This window comes from Notamacropus eugenii, chromosome 5 (genome assembly GCF_028372415.1).
Source record: "Notamacropus eugenii isolate mMacEug1 chromosome 5, mMacEug1.pri_v2, whole genome shotgun sequence".
In the NCBI taxonomy this organism is placed as follows: Eukaryota; Metazoa; Chordata; class Mammalia; order Diprotodontia; family Macropodidae; genus Notamacropus; species Notamacropus eugenii.
In genome coordinates this window covers 193,045,515-193,065,951 of record NC_092876.1, presented here as the reverse complement: position 1 = coordinate 193,065,951, position 20,437 = coordinate 193,045,515, and the positions used below count along the sequence as shown (strand labels likewise).

The 20,437-nt window shown below is 36.8% G+C and overlaps 1 protein-coding gene across 8 annotated transcripts in view; it reads left to right on the top strand.

Moving 5' to 3' along the window:
* Positions 1-20,437, top strand: part of ATP8A2 (ATPase phospholipid transporting 8A2) — a 761,757-nt gene that overhangs the window by 577,577 nt on the left and 163,743 nt on the right. For all 8 annotated transcript variants that reach the window (XM_072611751.1, XM_072611756.1, XM_072611754.1 and 5 more), the window contains 2 exons: positions 2,957-3,079; positions 7,203-7,281. In XM_072611751.1, the coding sequence (XP_072467852.1) occupies positions 2,957-3,079; positions 7,203-7,281 (202 nt within the window). The remainder of the gene's footprint in view (positions 1-2,956; positions 3,080-7,202; positions 7,282-20,437) is intronic.

Sequence of the window (20,437 nt, the reverse complement as noted above, 5' to 3'; positions counted from 1 at the left end):
AATTTAATAATTCTCTGCTAATTCTTCTTTGTTTGAATTTTACATAATTTTCATACTGTTTGCAGAGATAGCATGATAGAATGGGGAAAAAAAACCATACTTGGATTCTGGGCCTAGTTTGTGTACTTATTAGCTGTATGTGACCTTGCACAAGTTATTTGGACCACTGTTTGCTTGTTCACCAAGCATTGTATTAAATGTGGTAAGGGTTCAGGATGCCAAGACAGATTTGAAATAATCCATATTCTCAAATGAACTTATATTGGGAAAGATAGAATATATAAAATGTGGTGAATTATCTTCAGTCTTTATCCTTAAAATGAACAGGATTACTTTTTAAAAAAATGAGGCCCATTCCAACTTTTTAAAAAATTGTATATGTATATGTAGTTATATATAAAATGTACATGTATATGTAGTTATAATTAAATCAAATACAACATAAGGACATTTTTGAAGTGAAACTAAAAGGATATCAAGAAGATGGTACTGAATAATTTACAGCAAACCAGTGACTCCATTCATGGTGAGATTTAAGATTAAATCTAGAACCTTGAATAGTTCATATGGGTGTATGTTTTCAAACATAATAAACCCCACTTTGCTGTTTTTTTAAATGTTTATTAGAGCAACATGTAGCACTTGCAAACATGTCAAAGTATGTGAAGTCAAGCACATTCCTTCTCACACTGTCCTCCCTTCACCTTATTAGGATACTTGGAAACAATTTAAAAGGCTTCAGGGACATTCTTCAATGGACTTTAAAATGCTGCCTAGAATGGAGGTTAAACACTATAAGCATAAATTTAACAATAATTACAAATCAGATTAGCTCCCATTTGCATTTAAGCTAATGGCTTTTCCAAGATGGCCGGAGAAGTTACTTATGAACCTTCAGGTGATCTACAGGCCAGTGTCCTGCAGTAATGTTTATACTGTAACATTTCCCTCCATTAGGTTCCTGGGGCAAATAAGTTATTTATATCATCCCTCCCTGGTTTGTCATTGAAAATAGTGCCATTCTGATTACCATTCTACTAAGGTGACCTTTTTAGTGTGTACCCAGTTAAGAAATGTATTGAGTTGGTCCACAACCTTCTTTTGACCCATCCAAAGTTTCTATAGCATCTCAAAATTTGAACGTCATTGATTTCAGCAGGTTGTCTCTGCACTGCCCTCTGTACTCCAAGTTTATCATCTTTGATGTAAGAGTCATAGGACTTTCCTTCTGTAAGGGACATTGGAGATCACTAGCTCTAACCCTCCCATTTTGCAGATGAGGAAATCAGGGTCTAGAGCCATGAATTTGCATGAGGTCATGTAACTAGTTTGTTACACAAATTTAGATTTGAACCCAAACCATCTGGCCCTCTTTGAATATTTCCCCATATGACAAATTTTAAAATGGTACCCAAAATTGTGATTGTAGAGTGCACTTAAATTCACATTTTATAGCTATTAAAATATAATGGCTGGCATTTATATAACACTGAGATTTATAGCATGCTCTATATAACATTAAATCTTCATAGCCCTATAAAGTAGGTACTAAAGGTATCATTTATTATTATTAAGCTGTCTTTGAAGATCTCAAGTCATTTGACCCAGATGATTCTATGATCTGCCTATTTACAGAGGACGCCATTCAGTCTCCAAAAGCTTAAATGACTTACTTTGGTCACAGACTAATAAATGTTAGAGATGGTCTTTATACCTAGGGCTTTCTGACTCCTGTGCCAATACTCTATACACTATGTCATGCTGCCACTCAATAGCTTTTTTGTGTTTTGGACACAGTCTTTATAGACAGACTGTATAAACTATTTCTCCTTTGGATAATGATTACTATCGAGGATATAGCTTCTCAGGGGTCTTCTCTATTAGGCTTGAGAGTTTCTTGCTCCCTGCCTAGACCTTTCAACTCTCACTAGGACATAGGGAAGGTATCCAGGAGTACTATGAAGCTCATTATGCTGAAGCTACAGGAAGCTCCTAACTAAATCACTCTGGGCTGAGTACCTGAAAGACAGACTAGAGAAACAGTTCCCTGGATAGGAACCAGGACTTAAGTATGATGAGGCTGAGGTTTTTATTAATCTTAGTCACCTCATCTCTATTTGCTTTAAACTGTTGGGTTTTTACTAAAAAAAATGTTTTCTTTCCCTGGCACAAATACTCAATCTCCATCTAACTTGTATGGGCTAGAGACTTCCTAGAAATCATTTGCTTGTCTCTCACTTCACTGTGTACGTTAGTTGAGGGTCAGGGCATCTATATTGATGTGGGAATGGAGGGAGGAAGGACAGTAGTGACTGAATAATAAAAGCAAACACACATGGATAGGGTGTTTAACCAATAAAGATTACGGTGTCTTTATACCAGATAACATGAAGGAAGACGATTGTGACTAAAATGTAAATGTTTACATCCTAATAATTTTCAAGCAGCCTATTTAGGTTTTTGCTTGTTTTGAATAAACCTAATTTATTTTCCTGACATTTAAGGTTCAGAATTTCCTGGACTGGAATTTATGATTAGAGTTGTAAATTTTGCCTTAGCAAGCTTCAGAAAAACACCCTCATAACTTGAGTTCCTTTGGAACTGGATGCAGTTCCATAACATTGACTGGGGTGTGTTGCACTGTCTTCAGCTTGTACTGAAGAGGAAAATGGATGCTAATCTATCTGGACTTGTTAGCTAATCATTATTATGTATCCTGTAATTATAAGAGGCTCAATTTATTCGTTTTTAGGCCAATGAAGGAACAATAAGATTAAGAAATTATCCTTTGATTCCCTTCCTTTGTGCTGGAGGTGCTTAGAGAGTTATGAATCACGGGGATTCTCACGTTGGGGCTTGACAGGAAAATTAAGTCATCGTTCTGTAAACCTGAAACACTTTGAAAGTGTGCAAAACAAACAGGACATTTTAATGGATCATTGTTCTTTCTGTATAGATTTTCACTGCATTGCCACCCTTCACTCTGGGAATCTTTGAGCGGATTTGTACTCAGGAGAGCATGCTCAGGTTTCCACAGCTCTACAGAATTACCCAGAATGCTGAAGGGTTTAACACAAAGGTGAGCAAAAACAATGTTATTGAAGGTAATTCGTTCTAAGATGTCATAGCTATCCCACTCCCTTCTCCCCCCTTTCTAGCTCACTGTATCCTAGCCCTGGTCGACTTTGAGTTGTACATAATAGTTTATCCTAAGAAACTGAACCACAGTAGATTGGAACACTGAGCTCATTTCCTCCCCACATAATGTAGCCAGTGGAATATTATGGATGGTCTGGGATTGAGGGGTAGAAGGGAGTATAGAAAGTACAATTATTACATATAAATAGGAAACATGGGAGAAGAAGACAATTTGGAGGGGAATGGGGAAAGTATTGTATCCATTTGATTGCTAAGCTCTGTTCATCTTTTCCTTCACTTCCCAATTTGGGGTGGAAAGTGAAAAACTTGAGGGTCAACTCCAAATAAAGCTCCATGAGCCTTGGACTACAAAACCCTTTATTTTTGTGTTTGAGAAGCTGTAAAATCCTGCCCACTCCCTCAGAGTGGCCTCTAGTTTTTTGGTATGGCTCAAAAGCCCCATGGCAGTTGGGAAACAATGAGCACAAAGATAGAATCCTTCACAAGTGTGTTCCAAAACTGTCATATCCAATGTGTAGGAAAATATCCAAAGAGAAAATAGGGGTTCCCTGGGATACACATAAGAAGGGTGTCTGTGGGTTGCTACAGCTGAAAATCTGTCATATTCCTTGCCAGTTGTGAGTAAGCCTGGAAGTCTCGAGATTAACAGAGGCTGCCAATCAAAGGAGACAAAGATGTAAGCTGAATCTGTGTTGCGGAAGTTTGCCTACAAGGGGATTAGAAGAATATATATAAATTCAGCTGACCAAATCATATGCTTAAATTGATGCTTGATTTTTGGATTCATGGAATCCTTTCTTGTTTACATGTCATATAGGAGCAAAACCCAGGCTCTCAATCAGTTACTGAGGACTATTTTAGACTAGCTATTATTTATTTCATGAGAGCTCCCCTGATCCAGTGAAATTCCAGTAGCAATTCCCTGTTCGTTCTAACAAATACCTCCCTTAGCCCCCTTTCTCCAAGGTCTCATCGTAAGTATGGTACAGATTCTAACATGTTGGGGATTGGAAACAGTGAAAATTGCCATTTTGATTCTGTTACCTCAGATGCAGAGTAGATCTCCATTTCCTAATTGTATCTACCCTAATTCGTGATTTCCATGCATCCAGTTATTTGTGTCTCAGTTACTAGCACAAATTTTGTGCCTTTTTCTGTAGCATTATTTTTTTAACAAGAATTAATGAACCTCCAAAAGCTTCAAATACTGGACAATAAGCTAGAATCATTTATTTTCATGATATTTCTGTTCTTTGTTGTTTTTTTCCCTTTGGGTAACTTGTCCTTTGGCTATTCCAGCTTCTATAGAACTAGCTTTATACACAGTAATTTTAAGTGGTTTATTTTTCTATCTATCCTGTACTGTTCCCCTCCCTACCCTATTCCCACTTTGTTTCAAATGGTCAAATTTCTTGGTGACGCTGGTTCCCAAACCCAAACATTTAAAAGGAATGAGAGGTAGGCAACAAAAATGGACTGGAGTATAATTTCAAAGGTTATACAATAGAAAAAACAACCATCTGGGGACTTGTTTCTGCATACCCAGTGGAAATCTTAGTCAGACACAGAAACTAAGGAGGAAGAGGGACTTTTAAAACCAGAAAAATGCTACTTTCTTGTGATAGAGCAAAAGTTTTGTAGTGGAACTATTCTCTCCAGTCACCAAAAATCCTTGCATCAGTTATCAAAAGAACTTGTGGTGCTTCTTTTCAACTTTGCCATTCCCTCTCCCTCCTCCCCCCCATAGGACAAGATTTCTTTTGGGAAAAAGTGAGTAGAATAGATATTGTGCCTTATCACTCACATCCCACCATATTTCCAAAGTCTAGAGAGTAGCTAATACATTGTAAGGAAAACCCTAAGAAGATAATGAAGACCTTGTCTTTGTGGCTTCTAACATCAAAGAACAAAGAGTTGTATCGGGAGCAGATGCTTCTGCTGTAGTAGATTGAAGATATAATCTAGAACAGACATAATCAGTTTTTCATCTTTTAGTATGCTCAAACATCCCAGAGTCTGAAAAATGCCATGATTTTCCTAGCTCACCAAAGACTACTGTTAGGCTAAGAATAAAAACATATATTAAGCAACTCTGAACCATCTATCTGATTAATACTGTTTCCCAATGGGAAAGCTATTAATACCACCATTCCTGGTGTACATCACTGAATAGACACACTCATGAAGGAAACATTCAGTCTCAAATCACAGTCCAAACATATATTGATCTCATTACTTGGATGGAGACAAAACTACAGATAAAATTTCTAAAAATTGTTTTTTAACTCTGATTCATTTTTTAATTTAGATCTCATATATTGGTATTTATTCTGAAGTATCAACAGTGATTACACTTGTAATTTTCTCTCAAGAATCAGTTAGCTGAATGTGGCATATACCAAATTTCATTAGGGGAAGTCCCTAATGTAACAATGAAAGTGGGGAGAGCTGTAACATGTGAGAAATAATATTGGTAAATTGACTTTGATTTGTAATTATGTAAATGGAACAGTTTGTTAATTTCCCCATTTGTAGATCGTTGTTTTTCCCTCCATATTGCCTCTTTGAAACTTGAACCTTGTTTTATTGCAAAGAGGGGGGCACAGACTTCATCTGTGACTTCATCTGTGTAATAAACTCCTACTGTAAAAACTTCATTCACCAGTGCACATCAGCAATTTAACTGTAACCTTAAAAGCTCACTGACAGATAAAGAAATTTGTCCTTGGTCACACAGCTTTTATGCCACAGAAATAAGGTCTCAACTCATCAGTCAATGAAAACATCTATTAAGCACTTACTGTGTGCTAGGTACTGTGCCAGATTCTAGGGATACAAAGAAAAAAGCAAAAACTGCCTTTGCTCTCAAGGAGCTTACGTTCTAATGTGGGAGACTACTTGTGTACACAAGAGAAATAGTAGTTGGCACTACTTGAGAGCATATAGAAAGTCACCTTAGAGGGCATGAAACTAAGAGCTAGGGGCAGGGAGGCAGATCTTTCTGGGTCCACGACATGCTGCCTCTTCTAAGTCCTTTGGTACCTACCTCCTTTCCAAAATGATTGTTATATCATACGGTAAGAAAAAGTATTTTCTTTGCCACTCCTGAGACCTATAGATGTAGGTGAAATGACCATACTCTGGGCATGTGGCTGTTGATTTTTCCCCCTCTTAAACATATTAGAAAGTATAGAAGTTCCTTCAAGATTCTTACTTTCCAACTACTACCCATTAAAAAAACAAAGCTGAGAAGAGAAACTATGAGATGTTTATCTGTAAGACTCACTTCTTCCAGCATAGTTAGACTGTATCATGTAAGCTTGACTATTTTAAGCATGTCTCTGTGGTGAATTTTTAAAATAAAACTAATATGGTTTTAGTTTTTCTGTCATCTCTGTGGTTAGAAAAGATGTTTGAGATACACTAATGAAGTTATAATGTGTTTTCTTTTCATGGTTTGGAAAATAATCTGACTTTCCAGTTCCATTGTTTGACTAACCTCTGAAGTAATAAAATATTGAAATTCGTTTTTTAAAATGTATGCATTTAATATTGAAAGTATGAAAAGTTCTGGATTTTTTAGCTGAGCAATTCTCAAATATTAAGGAATAAAACTGAAGGATATGCCTTATAAAGTTATGTTTTGTGAGAAAATGCACACAAAATGGAGCATTTATAGAAATGACCTAATAGGGAAATGTTTTGTTTTAAAATGATTTTAAAAAAAAACTTTTATTATCCTTCTTGAGTAATTGAAAGGAGTCTAATTCCAACTAACTGCTTAGATTTGGGCTGGCTATTAACGCCTCAGACTTATATGTATTTTTTAAGGTGAAATAGTGTTATCCTGCAGAAGCAGAGTTATTTGATTTTTAAAGGTGAATGAGGAAATGCATTTTAGAAAACTTTGAAGAATAATATTCTGGCTTTGGAAAATTATGACACACTGCCAGTAAACTTCACAATGAGGCATTTGTTGAGAGTTAGACAGAGGTCAAGAGTTTGGGGCAGCCTCCTGACTCCCTTGGTTTGTTTTCCCTTAGGTTTTCTGGGGTCACTGCATCAACGCCTTGATCCACTCCATCATTCTCTTCTGGGGTCCAATGAAAATACTGGAGCATGGTAATGGCTTCATTATTTCAAATGTCAGCAAGTAACATTTCAGTCTTACTGGTGCCAATGTGTTTGCAATCTTTTTTTTTCTTTTCCTACAGAAATGGAGGTCACAACAGATTCGGGGGGGGGGGAGTACTTCCCTTAAATCTAATGATAATAGGCAATCCCCTGGCTTACAGATTTCTGACTCAGACATTTATTTATCAGTTCTGACCTTCAGAAGTAGCTTTCTTTATATCTGGCTTGTAGATTTGGAGTACAAGGTCTTTCACACCTAATCTTTAATAAGTGTTTGAGTCACAAATTTTGATGAAAGGCACACTTCTGTTATGAAACTTAGAGTCTTCTTGTCAGTGAGTTTAGGTTTTTTTCCTTTTTGGTTCTGGTTTTCTATTTCCCAAGGCCCATGCTCTAATTCACACAGCAGCTCTCAAGTCCTGGTACGAGTTTAGGTTTTCAGCTGACTATCAGGCCAGACATTTCCTTCCCCCGCCTCCCCCTGGCATGTAGCATTTCAAATTGAATCCTGGGTGAGGACCAATTCACCGAGTTGGCTTTAGTCTATTCTCACTGGAGCTAGAAGGTGGGAGTTGAGGAAGTGTATTATTTGTATGTTTTTTGAACTTCTTGACCTATCCCAAAATGTAGTCCAGAATAATGCCTTCTTAAAAAGACAGAGGTCTTTAGTTTCAACAGATGAAAGAGTATACTAGAGTATACTGTTCATCCCCCTCAAATAGCAATAATCCCCCTGGGAAAAATTATTCCAAGTCTTGACTAGACAAGGTCTTTTATTGTCCAAGGAACCAAAGAATATAAAGTTTCCATCCTTCATTGTGTTTCTGTGTAAAAGCTTTTTCAGCTTCTAACAGAAATGATTAATTCTTCGGAGATATTCTTTAACCCATTAAATGCTTAAGGATGTTGAATGTACATGCCTTGCCAATTCACTGTGCCAGCTGACTGTTCCTGTCCCCATCAGGCCCACTTTCCCTTTCAGATCATTAAGTAGCATAACAATAGATCTGAACATCCTTAAGTCATGAAGCAATGTGGAATTATCAGAGCCATTTTCTTTAAAGGTCAAAAGCTTAAAGTCAACCAATGGATTCTTAAATGAAGTTAAAAATTATTTTTGGTGTTTGAGGACTTATGTATAATTTTCATTTTGAAAGAACTAGCATCTTTAGTGACAAGAGAATCCATCACAGAACAGAAGTGAATACAACCAGGAAAAATGTTAAATTTGCCTTCTTGTCTCTGGACACAAACAAAAATTTTTATAGACTAGTAGGAGAGCTGTAGTGATTGTATGCTGCGCTCTGGCTCCAGGACACATTTAGCGACATTATGTAGCGCATTCTTAACCCCTTCAAAGTCCTGTCCCATGGAAACTCCACCACTGACCAACAAATAGGTCATTTGGCTGGGCTTTCTTGGGGGTACTGATCTTGCCCTCTCTTAGCATTTAGATACTAAAGTTCTATCCCTTTGGTCATGACAGATTGGATGACTTTCGGAAAATCACTTAACTTTGTGTTTTCAGGTTCTCCATGTGAGTCATCTAAGCTAAAAATGTACAGAGACCAGCATAATGCTGGCAGCTATGACATTCTGCCTAGAGATGGAACCCATCTGTGTCTTTTCTTTTGAACCTTAGTATGCTACTGGCGTGAAATGGAACATACTAGAACTGGAACTCAGCCAGACCAGCCTCTATCTTTCCCTATCCCCAGTGACCTGAAAGTGGCAACCAGCCATTTGAATGTTTTTTCCAAATTTGTGTCATCCTCCTCCTCATCTAACCATTTTCATTAATACATTAGGTTATCTTTGCCAAATGGAGAAGAGGGGAGTAGCTTTGCTTTTTAAAAATACTGTGAGGAATAAGCAATGATGCAAATGTAGGAACTGAGGCTGAGAGAGTTTAAGTGGCTTGCCCACTTGCCCAGCTGGTATGTACCAGAGATAGGATTCAAGCTCAGATCTCTCTGACTCTCTGTCCCACATTCTATTCACTGTGCCACTTTGCTGCCTCATTATCCTTCTCCTGTCCATGATAAATGGGTATCCTTCAAGGCTTTGTCAAAAACCTTGGAAAAAAAGAAGGCACACCCTTGCCTTTACACACTCACTATTCCAGTCAAACTCTCCTATTAACTGTTCCCATTGCACTAAATTTCAATACCCATTTCTTTGCCTCTGTCTCTTTGGTTCCCCATGTCTAGAATATACTTCTCATTTTTGCCTCTTAGAATCCTTACCTTCCCTCAAAGCATGACTGTGGAACCATCTGCTATAGCTTCTTCATCCTCTCATCCCCATCCCAGGTGTCAGCATTCTCTTCTTCTTGAAATCACTTTGTATATTTTAAATTATTTTTGTTTTTTTCTGTATAGATGTTGTATTCTCTCCAATATAATATAAATTTCTTGAGAGAAGGAACTATTGTATTTTTAATCATTTATCTTTATGTGGCTTGCCCAATGCCGGGATTCAAATTCGAATCTTTTCATTCTAAGCTCAGTACATTTTGAGTAATGATATTATTGATAATATATTTGATGTCCTCATGACAAATCATCCTCCACTTCAAACATTCCACTATGACCACCATCATTCTTGTCCTTATCCTTATCAATTTGGGTCATTTCTGTGATCCCAGCAAAAACACAAGCTGGTGCAGATGAGAAAGAGAAAGCATGAAAAGTGAATAATGCACAGGCAAACAGTTAATAGGGCAATTAGGTAGAGTAATAGATAGAGTGCTGGGCCTGTAATCAGGAAATCTCATATTCTTGAGTTCAAATCTGGCCTCAGACACTTACTAGCCATATGACCCTGGGCTAGTCATATAACTCTGTTTGCCTTAGTTTCCTCATCTGTAAAATGAGCTGGAGAAGGAAATGGCAAACCCTCTAGTATCTTTGCCAAGAAAATACTAAATGAGGTCATGAAGAGTCAGACGTGACTGAAACAACTAAACAACAAGAAAAACAGTTACATCAAGGGGGATAACTGAAACTCTCACTTCTTTGCCAAACTAGAAAGTAGTGGGGTCAGATACAATAATTATCAGCTTAAATACTTCTGAGTTACACAAGAATTCCCACCAAAATACTTTTCCTCTTAACCCTTCCTTAATAAGAAATCACACTACCAAAAGTTAATGCCAGTGGCCCATAGAAATGTGGACCAATTACAGATTCGTGTACTTTATAAAAAGTATTCACAGCTTATATTACTAAAGAAAATCTATAAAACTGATAAGAAAATATTATGTTGACAGAAAAATGAGAAAGATATACCCAAAAAAACCCCAGGTATAATGAAGGATAACTTGTCATTTCAATAATTATTAAACAAATAGTCCAAAGTGACATAACACTTATACCATGAGATGAAGGCTTTTCTTGATGTGTCAGAGCCCCTGCCTCTGTTCTGCACTCATAGCTTGGTCATGTACTACAAGTGTATAAAATTGATCCACAGAAAATGAGATTTAGAGTATTTGATAACCACACAGGAAACTTCTCTGCTAAATACATACCACCAACACAAATATGTCAAGAATAATTTTTATAAGATGTAACATTTTTCAAGGAGCTAGTTGAAGCCTGTTGTGGTTGTGCCTAGCCCTAAATCAATCATCATCTGTACCAAATAGAATTATGTATGGCTTCCAAAGCAGAGAGGGAAGCAGACCATAGTATCTTTTTTTAAAAGCTATATGACTACATACATACACACACACACACACACACAATAGCTCCTCCATCTCATAGTATCTTTCTCCAATTATATAAAAATGTCATTTGGACTTGAGTTTATAACTTTTAGTGGATGCCTGGAAAGGACAGAGACTGGAGCTTTTAGACTTGAGTTTAGAGGTGGAATTGAGCCAACAGGGAATGCTTCATATTTAAAAATGCCATGTTCTCTATCAGGCAAGACACACTAAATATAAAGCTATTAAGGAGGGCAACTCCTTGGGGCATTTTTGTGGATAAAGCACCAAACCTGGAGTCAAGAAGACCTGAGTTCCAATCTAACCTCAGATACTTTGCCAGATGTGTGACTCTGGGCATGTCACTGAAGCTCTGTTTGTCTGTTTCCTAATCACTAAAATGAGAGTAATAATAACTAATGTTTGTATATTATTTCCTATATGATAGGCACTGTCCTAAACACTTTACGATTGCCCTTAAGTTGATGCTGTTATTGTGTCCATTTTGCAGGTGAGAAAACTGAGAAAAACAGAGTGAATGACTTCTTTAGGGTCATAGGGCTAGCACTCACCTCCTAGGTTGTTGAGGATCAAATGAAATAATGTTTGTAAAGAACTTAGTAGCCTGGCACAAAGTGAGCACTGAGTAGGTATTAGTAAGGAGAAAATTGTGCCTGAGTGTGGAATCCTAAAATTCAAGCTCAATGAGGAAAATACAATTACAGCGATTAACCCATCAGCATTAACCTTCTGGACTGTAAAATGGACCGTAAATTTGAAAAGTATCCCAACAAAAATTCATATGATATTAACAGTCAAATAGTATATATTCAGTGACTCCTGTGAGCCAGGCACCATGATGGGTGATGAGGATGCAAATACATTAAATAAAACAATCTCTACTTGCAGATATTCCAACCGGGGAGACAAATACATATGTAAGTATGTGTAGAGTAAATTTAAATAAATACAAAGAAGTTTAAAAAAAGATAAGGAGGATACTAGTAATTATGAGGAACAAGAAAGGCTTTATATAGAAGGTGATGTTTGAGCAGTGTCTGAAAGGAAGAGAGAGATTTTATGCCACAAAAATTAAAAGGGAATGCACTTCCTGGCGTAGGGGATGTCCGGCGCAAATGCCTAAAGATAAGAATCGAAAGGCTGTCCAAGAATGAAATCCTCATGAGCTCAATCAATAACATATAAATAAAAAAGAATCAAACAAATGCAAGGGCAAAATTTGTTTATGGAAACTGGGAGAATTAAGATAATAACCACAACTTAACATTTATATAGTGCGTACTGTAAGCCAGTTACTGTACTATGTACTTTATACTTACTGACTCATTTCATTTTCCCAATAGCCCTGAAGGTAGGGTGAGGAAACTGAAGCAGACAGAAAGTTAAGTGGCTTGTCCAGGGGCACACAGCTAGTGAGTGTCTGATGTCACATTTTATCATAAGTCTTTCTGACTCTAGACGTGGTGCCTTGTGCACCATAGTGCCACTTAAATGTCCTAGGTGGCAATTCAGGAACTCCTCAGCCCCAGAAATTATTAAAAGCTAACTTAAGGAATTCTGGCTAAGTTATCAAGACAGATTATACAAGGAAATAATAGAAAATGTACATCATACTACTGCTGGTTCCTAAAACTGGAACCTATTCAACATCTAGAACGTTTCCATTAGACGGCCAACAGTTCACTATCCTTCATAAACAGATGAGAGTCCCTGTCCTAGAAGTATAGATGTACAGTACTCCCAAGAATTCAATGAATAAACTGGAACTAGACCATTGTAACAAACCATACTGTTGCCTACAGGATATATAACCTTGAACCCTACAATTTTAAGAGTAATTTTTAAAATAACCATCATATCAGATTCTAGGATATATATATATATATATCATGGGATTTGTCATGGGATTTCTGTCCTGCCTCCATTGAACAAGGTGAGAATAGCATAGTAATAATCATAATAACCTTAAAATTATGGGTTACAAAACACTGTGCATGTATTTTCAGTTGACCTCTCAACAATTCCACAGGGTAGATATGGCAGGAATCAAAAGTTTTTATTAATTTTTAAAGATGAGGAACATAACAGATTCCAAGTACCTTATCCCAAAGTCATATGGCTGGTTACTAGCTGATAACTAGGAGATGAACTCTGGTCTCCTTATTACATATCTGGTGCTCTTTCCATGATACAGATTTTGACATTTAGCAACCTTCTTCAGGCAGATTTAACAAAATAAATTAATGTTCTAGAATCAATTTCTGCAACTCAAATTAATAAGAAAGAAAATGATCATTAAATTAATACCAATCAGCATTCCTGGTCAGGTGTATATTGTTCAGTAATTTCAGTCATGTCTGACTCTCCATGACCCCATTTGGGCTTTTCTTGGCAGAGATACTGAGAATGATTTGCCATTTCCTTCTCCAGCTTATTTTACAGATGGGGAAACTGAGGCAAACCAGGTTAAGTGACTTGCCCTTGGTCATACAGCTACTAAGTGTCTGAGACCTGATTTGGACTCATTAAGATGAGTCTACCTGGTTCTAAGCCAGCCACCCTACCCACTGTACTGACTAGCTGCCCACCCAAATGTATTTTATTTGTAAGTATACAGATACCTACAAATAAAATCCATTTTGTTTGATAATCGCCAGTGCAAATTAGGATTATGCCAAAAGTAAAGCATGAAGAGACAGTTTGAATTGGGGAAATGGACAAGAAATAGAAGTTACCAGATATGGATACTAGTGTTATCTCACTAGTAGAAGGAGCACCTCAGTGAAGAAATTCCATATACCGCTGCAGCTTAGTCTTTCCTGTAAGATCTGATAGTCACAGAGTTTTGCAGAGGGCACAGCAGGGCCTCTGACTTGCCTGGTATCATACAGTCAGTATGGTCAGAGGCATCACAACCCAGGTCTTCCTTGTTCCTAGCCCAGTTCTCAATCTACTCTGCTGTTATGCCTTTTTGGAAACTGCTCAACTAAGAAAATATAGCCTCCTAGCTGTTCCGTTTGCATCCACCAACATTTTCTTGCTGACATTGCCATGTACCCTATTTATCCCCTGCCCAAACGCTCCTAAATCTAGAACTTGCAAGTCAAAAAAGTTAAAAGAGTGCCCAGGCACTCTGCTTTGCCCTGACCACTGGGCAAATCCTAAGTTTTTTATTCTAATATGGGTTGTGTCATTACCAGAGAAATGTGTAAATCATTTTGGGAGGTATGGATCTTCAGAATCCCTGGAGCGAAAGCACTTTTCTCGATGTTACAATGCCGCTTACTGTAGTCTGCTTGTTAGAGAGACACTGCCTTAAACAAGTGTAGGCATGTTGCCTGTTAGTTAGAATGCTTCCTAGCTCTCCCCTTTGGTTAATATTGGGAGCAGCGTCAGATCTGCTTGAAATTTAAAATGTGTTTTTCACTCAGGCAAGTCATGTAAATCATGTGCCCCCATGACCTCTCATATGCCCATCTAATTTGCTCCCATAATCTGTCAGCCATACCCATCCTTTAATCTGGAAAGTAAATTTGATTTTCAACTTTGAACGTCAGATATAACCTGTCAACCAAGTTTTATTGACAGGTTGACCATTCCCATGTTTTCTACTCATGAGTCTAAATGAATTGTTAACCATTCCTCCTAGAACTGGAAAGTGGTTACTGACAAAAGAATATTGAATCAGCTTACACACACACACACACACACACACACACACACACACACACACACACACACACACACTTTCATATTTCTCTTGATCAAGTTTCCAAAAAAACAAAGGAGGAAAAAACAGTATTACCAGTAAAAATAGAGTTTTAACTTTAAATATTTTCATCCATTCCTATAACCCCATTTTTAAAAGAGAAAGGATATCAAATAATACTGCCTGAAATAATCCTATTGGAGAGTTAGTGTGTTTCAGTACTATTGAGTCCCCCCTTGGGTTAGACATATTCTATTCTCTGACCAGTCCATGAGTCTCTTGTTAAAAACTTTGAAGTATTGCTCTCTCTGTATGTATATCACAGAACATGGACTTCTTCCCACTGTTGAGGGAGCCCTGGGCCATCCTCTGTAGTGGTACTTGAGCTCCTGTTTCTTGTCAGAATGAAATTGTTGAGGTGTTCTGCATCTGAATCCCAAAGGGCTCCATTATTTCATGTTAAGCTGAATCTGGATAGAAAAGGACTCTCTGATAGGTGTGTCTGCCAAAATCTAATTGATTGGTGCCACAATAATTTGCCGTAGTTGCTTGATACAAGTAAATAACATGTAGTCAAAGGAGACTCAATGGTCATAATTTATTTTGTCTTACAAAAAAACTTTGCTCAAATTTCACACTTCTAACTTTCTATTGTACTGGGAGAAATATTTTTTTCAAGGATACCGAAATGATATAAGCATTTCTGTGGATGAAGAATTGTTAACAGCAAACAAAGCATTTGATAATTTTTGACAGATATATTTTTGATCTAGAAAAATCCAAAGGTAGGCATATATAGCAAGATTGTGTAAGGCTAGAACTGACATGATTTGAGAGAGCTGTTTTGCTAAGTGAATTTATTTCATATTTAAGATTACCTTTCCTTTTTCTTTGGTTCCCACAAATAAACTCAACCATTCCACACTTTTCATTAAAAAAAAAAGCCTCACATTCCCTGTCAAATGTTAACTAAGGCAGCTAAATAGTGTAGTACTAGGCCTAGGGTCAGGAAGACCTGAGTTCAAATGTGGCCTCAGACACTTAAGCGCTGTGTGACCCTGAGGAAGTCACTTACCTTTTGTCTACCATTTTCTTCAACTGTAAAATGGGGATAATAAATAACACCTAATTCCCAGGGTTGTTGTGAAGATCAAATTAGATATTTGTAAAGAATTTAACACAGTACCTAACTTATAGTATGTGCTTTTCTATAAATACTTTTTTCATTCCCCTTAACTATATTAATTTGGAGCACAAATTAGTTGAACAAATTGATCCTATGAAGATAACCTTAAAACCTCACTTTTTTTTTTTTAAGAAAGTACCCACTGTCAGGGGTAAGTAGGGCTTCCAGCTTCTGCTCGGAAGAAGAGACCTCCTGAACTGCCCTATTTTGTGGTCTCAAACTAAATTGTTTGCCTGAACTTCAATCTCCTCCCCATCCGCCTATTACTAAAATTGCTCTTATAGAGAACAATTGAGATTCTGATTTCATCTCTAAGATCCTTTCCAGCTCTAAATCCTATGATTCTTTTACTGTTCTCTGGCCAGGTTTGCTAATAAGAGGAAGAGAGGAATTAGGAGCCTGGGTAACCCACAGACTTAGGCTCTTGGCTTTAGAGAATAGAGAGGTGACTTTAAGACTTATCATGACTGCTGAGTGAAAGAAAAAAAACCTTCCCTACCAATGCAATGTTCATTTATTAAGTAACACAGGAGATATATAGAAAAACGGGAAAACAGAGCTTACATTCTACAGTTCTTCTTGGTTTAAAACAGACTTGATCATATTAGAGGCAATTTCTAATTTACTAAGAAATTGTTTTCCAAAAGTTCATTTCTAAGCAGAATCTCTTCCTAGAAATAGCATTAAACATAGCAGTTATGTTTCCAGGCACCTCACAAATGCATGTTTGGTACTCAGTCAATAGAATATAAGAAGTAGCCCTGATGGTTGTTGACTCTCTCTGAGCCATCTGGAGGCCTGAAGCCCTGGTTCACTTTTGCTGCAAGTCCCTTTGAAGCCTAGAGAGGAAGGGAATACTAAAAGAAGAAGGAAGTTTAGGCAAAATCTCCAGCAGCTGGGACATTTCCATAGCAGCATCTCAAAAGAAAAGCTATGGCAGCAGAGGAGTAGTATGGACATCAGGGCAGTGGGATTGGGGGCTGAGTGGGACTTTCAATGGCTCCCAGAGAAATGATCCTGGCAAAGTGGGTATATCCTTGGCACGGTGGACACAGCCTTTCATGTGTTTGTCGTTTTGATTCTGCCATGCTGCCATTTCTTACTGAAATGAATATAAACAATTTTACCTGAAATCAATTGTCTTAAAATTATTGTATCCCTTCTGTTTTTAAGGTCATCTCAGAAAAATTATAGTGGCCCACAATAACTTTGTTTTTAAAAAGAGAAATTTTCTCAGGGCAAAATTTATAGTTTTAGGGTTTGTTTATTTTTTACTATTTAAGAGTAAAACACAGAAATTACTTGTTTTTAATTAACATTTACTAACAACTATGTGTTATAAAACTAACACCTCTGAGTATGTTGAAATATGTTACTCATGTGTTGTTTTAAAGTTTTGGAATGCCACTGACTGCCTATGTTCAGTTTTTGCCCCACAAATATTTTCAAAAGACCTTCAGTACGCATCTGTCTTTCAGTCACTCCAGATGTTGAAGTATCTGAGGGCAGACACTGCTTACACTCCATACTTTTGAGTACAGTATGTCTCCTTTGAGTTAATCTCATTCACATAACTGGGTGAGAGCCATGACTTGAGCCATGTCCAAGTCTCACCGTGAAGGCAACTCTCTTGGATGCAGCCACTCCATCTCCATTGTTTTTGTCCTTACCTTCATATTGGCACTATTGTGCCTATCAGACTCCCAAAGAATATGTTCAACATCCTAGACTGTGGTCTTCTTTGTTTCACTTTAAACAATTTTACTGATATATCATTTATATCATACACACACACACACACACACACACACACACACACATACATACATAAAGCACTTGAAGTCTATGGCATACTTTTGTGTATATTAATTTCATTTAATTAATGGTACCTAATGCAAGTATTAGTGTCCCTTTTTTACAGATGAGGAAGCTCAGTCTTACAGAAATTGTATACTTTCTATTTCATGAAGCTGTTATGTGGTAGAACCAGAACTCACCTTCTGAGAGAAATCATAGTGTGGTGGAAAGAATATAGAGTGCTGGAGTCAGGAAACATAAGTTTACACAGCAGCTCTGAGCATGCTAGCATCTGACCATGGACAGATCACTTTATCCTTCTACATCTGTTTCCTCATCTATAAAATGGGCCTAATAATACCTGTGCCATCCAACTCACAGGGTGATTGTGAGATGAAACATCGTATAAAGCTTAAAGTGCTAAATAAATGTGAGCTGGCTCTTAATAATCTGAGCCCTCTTACCATGCTTCTTCCTCTGTGCCATGTTGGCCCATCAAAGATATACATATATGTATGTATTTTTATACACACACGAGAAAGCCTGCCAAGACAATATCAAGTAGGTAAACCTGCTCTATATGAGAATATCCTCTTTTGTGGTAATACTTAGACTTGAACCAGAGGGAGGATTTTTCTTAGTTAAAGACCCTAAGATGAGACATATTGGTCTCAATGTCTGTATCTTCTAGTCTTATAACATGGCATTTGGTAAGAAATAAATACCAATCCCATCTCTAATCCAAGATTTCCAGAAATGCTGATTCTGTAACACTGAATTTCAGAATCTTGACTTCATCTAGCTAAATACTGTCATCATTCCCATAATACAAAGAGGATAGAGAGAAGCTTGCCTTGTCTTTTGGTTTATAAACTTTTCAGATTATTATTTATTTATTGGTAATAGGTACCTGAGAAATACTTAGCCCCTTGCTTTTTTTAATATAGGTATACAAGAGTTGAGAAAAAACTTTTAAAATTGATTATAAATAGCATTTGAAACTTTATGCATATTTTACTTTAAAATAAATTAATGTGCTTGTGTGTGTATACAGGGTAGACTAAAAGACAGTGCAGTTTTAAGCTAATAAAGTTGAAAATTGCACTAAAACTTCTGGGATATCCCAAACTTTATTATTATTTTTTAAGCTGTAGTAGCTTAAAACTGCACTAAGCCTTTTGGGACACTTTGTTTATGTATGTGTGTATATGTGTGTATATATAATTTTTTACTGGACCTGTGACATATATATATATATACAATTTTTTACTGGACCTATGACTTTGCCCATGTAAGGAAATCCCTCTAAAATTTACTTTTTAAAAAATGTAGATTCACTTTTCTTTTCATTTCCAAATTCTCTCTTTCCAACCTCCCACCCATTGAGAAAGTAAGAAAAATAAAATCAGTTGCAAATATATATACACACATATATAAACACACACATATAATATAGCCAAGCATATAATATGTATGTATGTATATGTATATATATATATATATATATATACGTATATATATATATATATATATATATGCCAGGCATAAAAGATTCCCACGTTAGCCATGTCACAAAAAAGTAAAAGAAAGAAAATAGGCTTTAATCTACACTCTGAATCCATCATTTCTTTATCTGAAGGTGGCTAGCATGTTTCATCATAAGGTCTTTGGAAATGTGGCTGGTTCCATTGTGTACAATTTATACTCTTAGAAGTTGCCTGGGGACACTGACAGGATAAAATGACCTGTCCAAGTTAATGCAGCCAGGATCTTTCAGAAGGAGGACTTGAACTTTGGTCTTTCTGTCTCTTCAGATAGCTCTTTAGCTATGATAACACACTATATGTTGAAATATATTGAATATATTATGTATATGTTGAAAAGTTTAATATTTGAAAGAAATACATGTTAAATATATAGAATCTTCAACAGTAAAATAAATGTCTCCCCCCTGCAATTTGGTTCCCTCTTCCTGGGCAGCAGGTTATGCCCATTTTCCAGCCATTTAACTGTGATTTATTTATATCATATTTTCACATAAAATATGGTGCCAGGTTAAAAACAAAAGACTAGTCAAACCATGTTTTATGCCATGATTTGACATTAGAATTTTAAGTTTAGCCATTAATGAAAGCGAAATGTCTTTTTTTAAAGCGATACAGCGAAGATGACTAAGCCTTCCAGTCCTGCAACCATCTGATATGTGGATTTCAGAGCTTCTTAGTGTTGACAAGATCAATGAGAGGAAATGGGCTGAAATTAAAGCATGAGACTTGGGTCAGGCATCAGAAAACTCCTTGATAGTTGATCATTGAGGCTGAAGCTGATCATTGAGGGAAATCATTGTCTTTCTTTGACTGATGAACCTTGAGATTAGGGGAGGCCACCATAGGTCTTGATTGATGAAGGTGTGATTCTGGTGGGGAAGAGGGAAAGGAGGGAAATGGATGGCTATTTAAGATCTTTCCCAGCTTCAGATTTGTTTTAGTGTTGAGTAAAATGTTTTCTCTATGGAGTAGCAAAAGGAATTTCTGTTTGTTTTTGGAGGTGAAACTTTGTTTTACAAAAGAGCAGAAGTTGTTTCTAAAACCTTGGACTGATAAAACAAGCTCTCACTTGTCACTGATGATAAGGGGCAGGGATAGTATGGAAAATTACATTCACTGCAAACTTATTTTCTTCTTTGACCCAACTTTTCACCCAAATTGCCATCATACATCCC